A 12,709-nucleotide genomic window follows, 5' to 3' on the forward strand; every position below is an offset into this window, starting at 1 on the left:
TAGCTTTTTGTTATGAATTAAGATTGTTTGGACAATGACTAATGACAAGAAATTGTGCAATTTTGGTTACATCATTTTTGAAGACTAAGTTACCAAGGATGAAATTAAATTGAATTTAAAGAAAAACAGATTTTCATACCAGTTGGGTGTTAGATTTGACAATTTCTTAAAATATCTTTAAAAGTTGATGGTTAGCTTTACTTGCTTAGACTTAGGTCCTCCCGCGTAGTTCAGCGCATTGGGCGGCAAGCTGTCTCCATAAAGATCTGTCACTGGCAATGTCTGAAGCCTCCTTCCACCTGATGTCCGTTTTGAGGTCCTCCTTGAAGGTGTGGCGCCAAGTTATACGACGATGTCCCTATTTGCGATTTCTTCCTATTGACCTCCATGTCATCGCAACTCATGGTAGGCTATGCGTAGTTCCTTTTGTCATAGAACATGTCCCGCAAACCTCATCTGACGCTCTGTCACAACCTCACTAAGTGTTCGTTCGGCATAGGATTTTCATGTTTGAGACCCGATCTGTGTAACTGACTTCCAAAATTCGTCTCAGCATTTTTGTTGAGCCACATTTAGTCTCTTCTTAATTTTGACAGATGACTTGCATGTCTCACATGCATATGTTGCAGTTGGGATGACAATTGTGTTAAGAAGGTTAGCTTTAACGAGAATTTAAAAACAAAAACAAAACAATCAACGTCTTTACTGTTACTGTTCGACAAGACTTAACCGTAACCTATTTTAGAAAATGACTTATAAAATGAAGTATGAATTATTGTTGATTTAATTTTCAAAGAGTCATATTAGTTTTGTGGCTGTAGGCCTACGTGGTGGCATAGCAAATAAAGCTTATTTTGAAGACAAAATGAATATCAACATCCCCCACCCCCACTCAGATAAAAAATAAAACTTTGAAATTTTATTTTACAGTTCACCCATGATTTGAAAGAATTTTTTTTAAACTACCCCCCCCCCAAAAAAAAAAAAAACTATTTAAAGGGGATAAAAAAAAAGCTCTTATCAATTACTTTTATAACCTCTCCAAAATTGTACATATAAGGGTTCTAGCCATCTCAAAAGATACTAAAATGCACAGAGAAGCCAATGTTTAAAATAATGTAACATGACATCTACTGAACTAGATCTACATCAACTGATTTAAATCTCAAGAATTTCCATTGATGAACACGTTTCTCTCAATGGTTGAATTAAATTGCTTCATTTCAGGCTATTTTCATTGCTAGACTTGTGTTAATTTATTACGATCACGTCATTAAAGGGGTAGCCTACGTTCTATGGATCCCCGCCCCTCCTTTCTGCATTTCATTATTTAGATTGTAAACAATTAATAACAAACAACAATAACTTTTAATAACCGAAGTCCACCGTTGCTAGATAAAAAAAACAACAACTAAAACTAGTTGGAGCTTCTAGTCTAGGTCTAGATCTAATAAAACAAAAATAGTGTAAGCAAAGGTTTGTTTGATTTAGGCCCTGATAAGGAAAATATTTAAATATATTGTCACAATGCGAATGGTGAGTAAATAACATTTGTATTTCACATGCATTTCATCATCACCCATTAAAACCAGATCTAGTTTTAAGTATGGTGAAGTGATTGTGTCAGAATCGTAAATTATCAAACTTAGATTTAAAAAATGTTTGAGGTCTAGATCTACAATAATTAATTTTAAAATATCCATGGTAGTCTTCATGTGATAATATAAAACTATATTGTATTATAATATTGAAGACTGGTACAATTGATCGATGATGTTTATAGTATTTTTTATCGTTAATGGTACAACTGAAGCACCATACCAGACTCGGGGCACTGGCGTACAAAAATGCTGGAAGACCCAGACTAAATCAGGTCACAACGATACAGTGATACACATTTAATAACACTCACTACGTTGTGCCGCAAGATTGTTGACAACAGAGGAGGATATTTTCTAAGAAAGGTAGAAATTTCTAACAGCTCACATGGGGCAAGAAACAGGGTTCAATTCCCTGGATGGTGGAGACGAAAGTAAAGATGGAGAGAAGGTGGGTCTCAAACGAAAGATCACCATGTGGAATGGTGTCGCTATTATTATCGGGTGCATTATTGGCTCTGGAATATTTGTTTCGCCAAAAGGAGTGCTACAGGAATCAGGATCTGTAAGTAACTTTCATACTCTTGCTAAGTTAGCATTACATTAGCACTAACTCTCTTTTTATTAGATAGTTCTAATAGGCTTACACCTGATCTAATTTGATTTGTAAGTAGATTTAGATCTAGGTAATCTAGATTCTAATCCATTTCAAGACTTTGTTATTGTCAATATTGATCAGTTTCGATATCGCCATTGTTTTGTTGCATCACCATTGCGAACCATGTGTTAGAATATGTGTAGTGAAGTTAATGTTTTGTAAGTTACCAAACTAAGTGGGCCATAGGATAGGACCCGTGCTTAGTTACATTGTGCAAGAGGATGAGAGATCTCTAGCTCTTAGCGATTTTCTTTCTCCAAAGTTGTGCCTCAAAAGTTAAATTTTGTTTATGCGGTACATTATAAATTATAAACTACATCCATAGCTCTAAATACCTTGGTAATTTTGACCGGACCTCTAGATTAGTCTAGATCTAGATATTTTAGACTTAAAACATCCCCGCTAAGTAATGTCTGTATTTTATAAGACTTATAAGATAAGAAGAAAATAAATTTTGGCCTGGCGGGAACTGTATATTTTAGATCTAGAATTTATGTCTAGTTCTTTACTCCGATGTGGAGCAAATAGACGGGGTGGAACAAATAGATGGGGTGGAAGAGATCTAAGCCTTTTTACAGTTTAGCCCTTACACATGTAGTCCTACTAACAATCAGACCATGTAAATATTGGCCTTCAATTCACTCACTTTACCCCCTTAACTAAAACCCCCATCTACACACACATATTTCTTTGGTTAGTGAGTTCAGATCCTAAAGTCTAATCCAGTTCACACAATCATTAGTTGTAACCCATAAGGATAATTTAAATTCTTTAGCTCTGCCTCCTCTATCACATCAACACAGTTTCTTGACGACAATTCCTTGACTTTTCACTGTAAATAGTGATGTCTATGCGAACGCCGATAGGGACAGTAGGCCCCTATAGTTTGATTTCTTACGCTGGCAGGGCACGTGTCCCGTTTGGGGGACGAACTTATGCCAAAAGCAGTCTTTTTTTGGTGAGTTGAAAGGCGGTCGACGTAACCGAAGTGCCCACCCCCCCTTTTCCGTAATTATTTTTCCACGTTTCGGAAGGAATTCTTCATTTTGCTCATTACTATTTCACTACCTTGTTATGATTGGGCTTCAGTTGTCTATAGCTTTGTTGTTTGTTATCAGAAAATATTGTATTTGGTATAGAATTAAAGGGAAATGCATGCTTTTTTAAAAATATAGTTTACTTTGTCTTTAAAGAGAAAAAAATCTTTTTAATATGCGTATAATTGGAAACTAATTTAAAACAACAATGAATAAGTAATGTTTCTTATTATTCGCGTGACCTGCAGTCCAGCATTAAGACACTAAAACACTGGACTAAAGGGACTAAAGGGAATTTTTTTTTCTTTTTAGGAAAAGGTCTTATTTATTGAATGTAGGATTTGCTTCTTCCCAAAATAATGAGACCCAATAGATAATCATTCAATAACATCAGTTAGGCCAGGTTCACATTTAACTTCACCTTCACCTATCTCTTCACCTATCTCTTGGTCTATCCATTGGGGCACCACACAAGATCAGTCAATCGTCTTTCTCCATTCCTCTCTGTCCTTTGCTTTTGATAGAATTTCATTCACTGACAGGCCTGTCCATTCTTTGATGTTGTCTACCCATCGCTTTCTCTGTCTTCATCTGCTTCCTGGTACTGTTCCCTGAAGGAAGGTCTTTGCGAGTCCTGAGGGCCTTGTGAAGTGGCCATAGAGATTGTGTTTATGTTTTCGACAATGGTTAGCAGGTCATCGTGGGGTCCAATTGCTGTGTTTTTAATCACTCCATTCGTGATGCGGACTTTGTAAGTGATAGCTAGGATTTCGTTATAACTATCTGTTCATTGAATACATATATATGAATATTAACAATGTAATAATAACGAGACAGCAGGAGGTCACTCACAAAGGCCGCGGGATACACATTTGAGACCAAAAGAAAATCCGCTGCCGAGGACAGACGCAGACGGCGAAAAGAAAATCTTAATCGACCACCGGCGGACAATGGTTATGCCTGCGGTAGATGTGGCAAAATATGTAGGTCGCAGCTGGGGCTGCGTAGCCACGGGGAGTACTGCATTCCTCATTAATCTTCGGACTCGAAGACAAGCCTTATTAAATATTTATATATACACACACAGGGCTTTCTTCAATAAAATATATAGAAAATTCATTTTCATGTCAGATCACACATAGATAAACACTGGTGTTCAAGAAGCTAAATAGTGCTTTTTATTTTTATTTTTTGTACACACACACACACACACAACCTCACACACACACACACGCGCGCATTATGAACCATTACATACTGTACTCAATTGAAATAGAACCTCGAAGAAAAGATTGCCAAGTTACGTGTAAAGATTGGAGGCTCGAGGAAATAGACGAGACGAGACAAGACGAGACAAGAAAGTGAACCGGAGAAATGGACAAGCTAGCATTACATTTAGTGACTATTTGTAAGAATGGTACAAAAAATAACGACACGATAGGAAACTCATAGAAATAGCCTACATTCACGTTTATTTAGTCTTGTTCAAATACAAAGCATGGACACATTTATTATAGATGCAATAAAGTGGTGCTTTGATATCTTTGTATAATAATAATTTTATTTATAAATAATTTTATTTATAAAGCGCTGTTAACAAACAAAATGTAGGCTCAAGGCGCTGTAATAACATTACAAACACAAACATGACAGTAGAAATATAAAACTAATCTAAAAAAAGTTTTAAACAAGTAGGTCTTAATGTTCTTCTTAAAGTGGTGTAGCATGTTGTCTGACTGAGATCAATGGGGAGTGACTTCCAAACCTTTGGTACGTGCACTGAAAAAGCCCGCAGACCTTTGAGGGAGAAACGTGGCACCACTAAAAGCGTTGAGTCCATTGAGCGCAGGGGGGGGGGGGGGACATATGGAGTAATCAGTTCGCTAAGGTACAATGGCATCTCGTTGTTATATATACACTGATGACAAAGTGTGGCGACCTTGTAATCGATTCTCGCTTTCACGGGAAGTCAATGGAGCGTGCGCAAGTAGCAGAATCTTGTCTTGTTTTTTAAGTACTATTCGAGCGGCGTTGTTCTGTATACTTTGCAGCTTGGCTATTTTGTCATCAGGTATACCTGCTGGCACGGCGTTGCAGTAGTCAAGGCGGGAGAGTATGAATGCCAAAGCTAGCGTTTTTGTTGACTCCGTTGTTAAATATGGTCGGATCTGGCCTAATCTGCGCAGCTGCAGATAAAGACCATTGCAGAGCTGACTTATGTGTGGGTCGAAAGATAGTGTTGAGTTGAAGAAAACTCCAAGATTCCGCACTACATGGACATAAGGAAGCTGGCAGTTCGTGTTAAAAAGAGAATCTGTGCTTTCAGCTTTTGAGACGTTGTTCCGAGTGCCAATCTTAATTATTTCTGTCTTATCTTCGTTCATCTTGAGTTTATTCTCAAACATCCAATCGCTCATCCTTGCAACGGTACTACTGATTTTCTCTGCCAGATGCGACACCTCTGAGGGTACTGTGGAATCGCATAACTGTGAGTCATCGGCAAAGAAATGGTATAGTATGTTGGTTAGCCGTATGACACCGCTGAGTGGATATGTATACATGGTGAACAGTACTGGACCTAGAACTGATCCCTGGGGTACTCCGTACTTCAAGAGTAAGCTTGTTGATTCTGTTCCGTTAAAAACGATACTTTGGGTGCGTTCAGTCAGGTAGGATCCAAGCCAATTTAGGACGATTCCTTCTAAACCAAAAGTGGCAGAGAATCTGGCCATCATAACTTCATGGTCTAGCGTATCAAAGGCTGCGGACAAGTCCAGCATGGAAAGAATTGATACGTGGCCTATGTCGGAATAGTGAAGTAAGTCGTTTAGTACTCTGACCACTGCTGTCTCTGTGCTCCGGCACTACTTATATGCAGATTGAAATGCCCAAAATACGGTCCGCGGGTCACATCCAGTCCGCGATGCAGTGCTATCCGGCACGCCAAAACGCAGGCAAAAAGTGAATAAGTGAAGATAATTACGAATGTCCCGACGGAGGATGCCAGGGGGCAGGGTTCAAGACAACAGAGGGTGTGATGTAGGCGTAATATTGCATAGAAAGTAGTCTGTCGATTTAGTGCTCATTTCTGTTTTGTAACATTTGTGTGCAACACCTTTCAGTGATACGAATAGGAATTGTGTTATTTGTTGTTTTTTTTTAAAGAAAGATCATAGAGATAGAAATATATATATATACATATATATATATATATATATATATATATATATATATATATATATATATATATATATATATATATATATATATATATATATAGGTGTGTGGGGCGGAAAAAATAAGACCATTCGACGCCCATGGGCATGTATTCACATGCATTTCTATTTGCTTTGACCACGTTGATAGCAATCAGGCCCATCAATCATCCCAGATCAGCCATATTGACCCACTTTGGGTTTTTGTTTTTCAAATTATACCAAGGAAAACAAAAAAGGTAGTGGTAGCTGATGAACGATTACAATGAAGGAGGGACTCAATGACACTCTCCCGCACGCATTAACTCTTTCTCTCCTAACTGAAGACACCAGAATGTGGTAAATAATTACGGAGAGAAAGAGTTAAAATGACACCATTAGCGTACGTCTCTATAACAAACAAGATTTATATATATATTTACAAAAAAAGGGGACACAAGACGTAGACAGAAGTATTTTAACTGGATTGTGTCCCCCTCATCTTTAGTTTCACACCACTGGCTTTATACTCCGTCTTAGGGGACTATAGTGTAGAGGTATGGGGGCAGAAGCAGGGCCGGACTCACGCATAGGAAAACCAGGCAGCCGCATAGAACCTCCGATTTCAGAGAAGAAAAAGCAAGACGTGTCCTCATTGTGAATGTTGGAGTGCTCTGGGTTTTAACTCTTTCTCTCCGTAATTATTTACCACATTCTGGTGAAATCAACGTTGGTATCGTCAGTTAGGAGAGAAAGAGTTTAATATATTGCGTCATATGAATTATAGTGTGTCTGACAGTATGATGGTTTACTAAAAGTGCTAAAAGAAACCTTTTTTTTTTCTCCCGTTCACCTGCCAGTCCTTACATAACGAGAACTTGGTGTTGACGGTCGTTGACTTGTAGCACCAAACCCATTGGTAGACAACTAAACCGCTGTAGGCGTATTATATCTTAACTGATGAAACATCAAATAACTTGAATGACTCCCTTTTGTGAACAAACTTGATAACACTTTATTTATAATATAAACAAAATTAAGTTGAAATGAGATAAAATAACTTGAGTAGACTGTAGTAATAATATTCTTTAACAAAATCTAACTCACTACAAGAACACAATCTTTCAGTCTCACGTTCTAGAGTCGTCTGTCCTAGCTAAGACCAAGTGACGACAATGCCACCCATGTTTGCATCATTCACAACCAATCGCTAACCTCTTCCCACCCTCAACATAGAAACATACACACACACTCCATAACACAGCTATCATATTTGAATAGTTTGTTGAACTCATCAGTGACGTGCTTGACTCTTATAGTGTTGAAATATTGCCACCTTTGTTCTTTTTGGGCCATTTGGGGCACCACACATGATCTGTCGACCGTCTTTCTCCATTCCTGTCTTTTGCTTCGACTAGAATCTACTATACCCTGCAGGAAGGTCTATGCGAACTATGAGGATCCAATGATACGATCAGTGATATGCCAATACACTTTAAGTTTTTTGGACAGTGGTCAGCCCGGGCCAGTATTAACGTGGTGCTCGGGCGGAAACAGCTGTTAGGGGAGACTATTAGGCCAACAGGGAAACAGAAAAGAACCCTCGTTGTGGGTACCTGGTCCTGTTTCAAACTTCCTCATTTGTGTCGCTTTCTTTGTAGGTGGTATCTAAGTTCCTACGACAGTATCTCTATTACCTGGCTAGGATCCTCCTTTCTAATTCTGCAGTTAACGCCCATTCTTGTCTGCTTGTTAACTTAAATCTTATTGGCGCAACAAACACTTAAGTTGATTGATGAACATGGTCGCCCGGACCAGTCTTTCATTGCAATACTCATTTACACCGCAACGCCCCCATTCTTTTCAGTTCTTGATATTATTATTATAGCTTTTATATAGCGCTACTTTCATGCTAATAGCATGCTCAGAGCGCTTTGGTCCAATCTCATTTGTGAACCAGTGGGGGGGGGGGGTATCTAGGAGTTGGTTTTGAGCTGCCTTTAGGCGCTCAGTAAACACAACTCTGCCCGAGTCGGGTGTCGAACCTCGAGCCCTCTTCTAGGTAGCCAAGACAAGCCAAGTTCAAGCGCACTTAGCCTCTCGACCACGCTTCCCTCGGAGCAGACCATGTAAAGGTCATCTGTTTCAAGGCCGTCTGTTGCGAAGTATGTCATGTGGACAGAAAAACAACAACAACAAAAAAAAACAAAAAAAAAACACACACACACACAAAAACAACTAATGTCTGATGCCCATTAAAGTTAGATGGACTCAGGAGAGGCGCTCTAAGAATCCCGAAATTTGAAGTTCTATTTTACCCACACCCCTTGGTGCAGAAGTCAAAAGCTTTACTGCACACAGAAAAATTCTACCCGCTAGTTCTGATCTTGCATTAGAAAGAACAAAAATTGCCAGACTTGCGGTGAGGGGTTTGGTTTAGTGCGCTTGTTTTAAATGTCAATGCCTTCTTGTCGGGGCATTACTGGCCAGGGTGTATGTATGTTATTTTTGTGTTCACCATTTTGCATTGTAAAAAATGATGTCAGTAAAAATACTTTCCCACGAGCTGCTATGTCAGTGTTAATGTCACGTCAATTTGCCTTTCTCTTGTGACAGTTTATAAACTCAAGCTTGCGCGCTTTTTTTTTCTCCAACGAGATCTATGTTTCTGAAAACAACAGCAGGGCTGGCCTTGGATGGTTGGTTTGTGTGTTAGCTAGAGACAACCTTTGTGTAACCAGATTATCTTTGTTTAACTAGATTACCATTGTGTAACCAGATTAATCTTGTGTAACCAGATTACCTTTGTGTACGTAGATTACCTTTGTGTAACTTGGGCCAACCTTTGTGTAACTAAATTACCATTGTGTTACTAGAGCCAATCTTTGTGTAACTAAATTACCTTTGTGTTACTAGAGCCAATCTTTGTGTAACTAAATTACCATTGTGTTACTAGAGCCAATCTTTGTGTAACTAAATTACCTTTGTGTTACTAGAGCCAATCTTTGTGTAACTAAATTACCTTTGTGTTACTAGAGCCAATCTTTGTGTAACTAAATTACTATTGTGTTACTAGAGCCAATCTTTGTGTAACTAAATTACCATTGTGTTACTAGAGCCAATCTTTGTGTAACTAAATTACCTTTGTGTTACTAGAGCCAATCTTTGTGTAACTAAATTACCTTTGTGTTACTAGAGCCAATCTTTGTGTAACTAAATTACCTTTGTGTTACTAGAGCCAATCTTTGTGTAACTAAATTACCATTGTGTTACTAGAGCCAATCTTTGTGTAACTAAATTACCTTTGTGTTACTAGAGCCAATCTTTGTGTAACTAAATTACCTTTGTGTTACTAGAGCCAATCTTTGTGTAACTAAATTACCATTGTGTTACTAGAGCCAATCTTTGTGTAACTAAATTACCATTGTGTTACTAGAGCCAATCTTTGTGTAACTAAATTACCTTTGTGATACTAGAGCCAATCTTTGTGTAACTAAATTACCATTGTGTTACTAGAGCCAATCTTTGTGTAACTAAATTACCATTGTGTTACTAGAGCCAATCTTTGTGTAACTAAATTACCTTTGTGTTACTAGAGCCAATCTTTGTGTAACTAAATTACCTTTGTGTTACTAGAGCCAATCTTTGTGTAACTAAATTACCTTTGTGTTACTAGAGCCAATCTTTGTGTAACTAAATTACCATTGTGTTACTAGAGCCAATCTTTGTGTAACTAAATTACCTTTGTGTTACTAGAGCCAATCTTTGTGTAACTAAATTACCTTTGTGTTACTAGAGCCAATCTTTGTGTAACTAAATTACCATTGTGATACTAGAGCCAATCTTTGTGTAACTAAATTACCTTTGTGTTACTAGAGCCAATCTTTGTGTAACTAAATTACCATTGTGTTACTAGAGCCAATCTTTGTGTAACTAAATTACCATTGTGTTACTAGAGCCAATCTTTGTGTAACTAAATTACCTTTGTGATACTAGAGCCAATCTTTGTGTAACTAAATTACCATTGTGTTACTAGAGCCAATCTTTGTGTAACTAAATTACCATTGTGTTACTAGAGCCAATCTTTGTGTAACTAAATTACCTTTGTGTAACTAAATTACCTTTGTGTAACTAGATTACCTTAGTGTAACTAGATTACCTTTGTGTAACTAGATTACCTTTGTGTAAGTTGAGTCAACTTTGTTAAGTAGATTTCCATTGTGTAACCAGATTACTATTGTGTAACTAGATTATACCTTTCTGTAACATAAGTCAATCTTTGTGTAACTAGATTACCTTTCTGTAACATAAGCCAATCTTTGTGTAACTAGATTATACCTTTCTGTAACATTAGTCAATCTTTGTGTAACTAGATTATACCTTTTTGTAACATAAGTCAATCTTTGTGTAACTAGATTATACCTTTCTGTAACATAAGTCAATCTTTGTGTAACTAGATTATACCTTTCTGTAACATAAGTCAATCTTTGTGTAACTAGATTACCTTTATGTAAATTGAGCCAACATTTATGTAACTAGATTACCTTTATGTAAATTGAGCCAACATTTATGTAACTAGATTACCTTTATGTAACTTGAGCCAACATTTATGTAACTAGATTACCTTTATGTAACTTGAGCCAACATTTATGTAACTAGATTACCTTTATGTAAATTGAGCCAACATTTATGTTACTAAATTACCTTTATGTAACTTGAGCCAACATTTATGTAACTAGATTACCTTTATGTAACTTGAGCCAACATTTATGTAACTAGATTACCCTAATGTAAATTGAGCCAACATTTATGTAACTAGATTACCCTTATGTAAATTGAGCCAACACTTATGTAACTAGATTATCTTTATGTAAATTGAGCCAACATTTATGTAACTAGATTACCTTTATGTAAATTGAGCCAACATTTATGTAACTAGATTACCTTTATGTAACTTGAGCCAACATTTATGTAACTAGATTACCTTTATGTAAATTGAGCCAACATTTATGTAACTAAATTACCTTTATGTAACTTGAGCCAACATTTATGTAACTAGATTACCTTTATGTAACTTGAGCCAACATTTATGTAACTAGATTACCCTAATGTAAATTGAGCCAACATTTATGTAACTAGATTACCCTTATGTAAATTGAGCCAACATTTATGTAACTAGATTATCTTTATGTAAATTGAGCCAACATTTATGTAACTAGATTACCTTTATGTAAATTGAGCCAACATTTATGTAACTAGATTACCTTTATGTAACTTGAGCCAACATTTATGTAACTAGATTACCTTTATGTAACTTGAGCCAACATTTATGTAACTAGATTACCTTTATGTAACTTGAGCCAACATTTATGTAACTAGATTACCTTTATGTAACTTGAGCCAACATTTATGTAACTAGATTACCTTTATGTAACTTGAGCCAACATTTATGTAACTAGATTACCTTTATGTAACTTGAGCCAACATTTATGTAACTAGATTACCTTTATGTAACTTGAGCCAACATTTATGTAACTAGATTACCTTTATGTAACTTGAGCCAACATTTATGTAACTAGATTACCTTTATGTAACTTGAGCCAACATTTATGTAACTAGATTACCTTTATGTAACTTGAGCCAACATTTATGTAACTAGATTACCTTTATGTAACTTGAGCCAACATTTATGTAACTAGATTACCTTTGTAACGAGACTTTCTTTTAATGGACCTCATTCACCAATCGAACCACGTGGTTCTCTATCTCTTTGTCGTGAATTTGCTTATTTGGATTGTCACCCCTTAGTGTTTGTTACACTTGTTAACCTGTGTACTGACCGTATTTCGTAGTCCGTGTTGTGAACTCTACTATGTGTGTAGTTGTTTGTCATTCAGTGAAATAAAGCTTTGAATGTAACATGGTATTGTTATTATTAAGTACAACAATTTATTTCACTGAATCTGTCTAAACATGGATAGACTACTTCGGCCTGAAAGGTTCGATGTGGAACCTACCGCACCTCAAGCACAAGAAAAGTGGCTGCACTGGTACGAAACATTTAAAAACTTTTTGTCTGTAGTTACTATGGAAAATGTAGATAACAAGAAACTACTAATTAACTACATTTCGCCATCGGTGTACCAGATGATTAGTGACAAAGAAACATATGAGGAAGCGATCCAGTCACTAAACAACATCTATGTGCAACCCAATAACGAG

General features: G+C 36.8%; 1 protein-coding gene across 1 annotated transcript in view; it reads left to right on the forward strand.

Annotated features, from left to right (window-relative positions):
• The first annotated feature begins 1,848 nt into the window (after nt 1–1,848).
• The window catches only part of LOC106072134 (large neutral amino acids transporter small subunit 1-like), a 45,289-nt gene continuing 34,428 nt past the window's right edge, over nt 1,849–12,709 (forward strand). The window contains exon 1 of the mRNA XM_056035081.1: nt 1,849–2,163. Within this exon, the coding sequence (XP_055891056.1) occupies nt 1,987–2,163 (177 nt within the window). The 5' untranslated portion in view covers nt 1,849–1,986. The remainder of the gene's footprint in view (nt 2,164–12,709) is intronic.

Source organism: Biomphalaria glabrata, chromosome 7, assembly GCF_947242115.1.
Source record: "Biomphalaria glabrata chromosome 7, xgBioGlab47.1, whole genome shotgun sequence".
Classification (NCBI taxonomy): domain Eukaryota; kingdom Metazoa; phylum Mollusca; class Gastropoda; family Planorbidae; genus Biomphalaria; species Biomphalaria glabrata.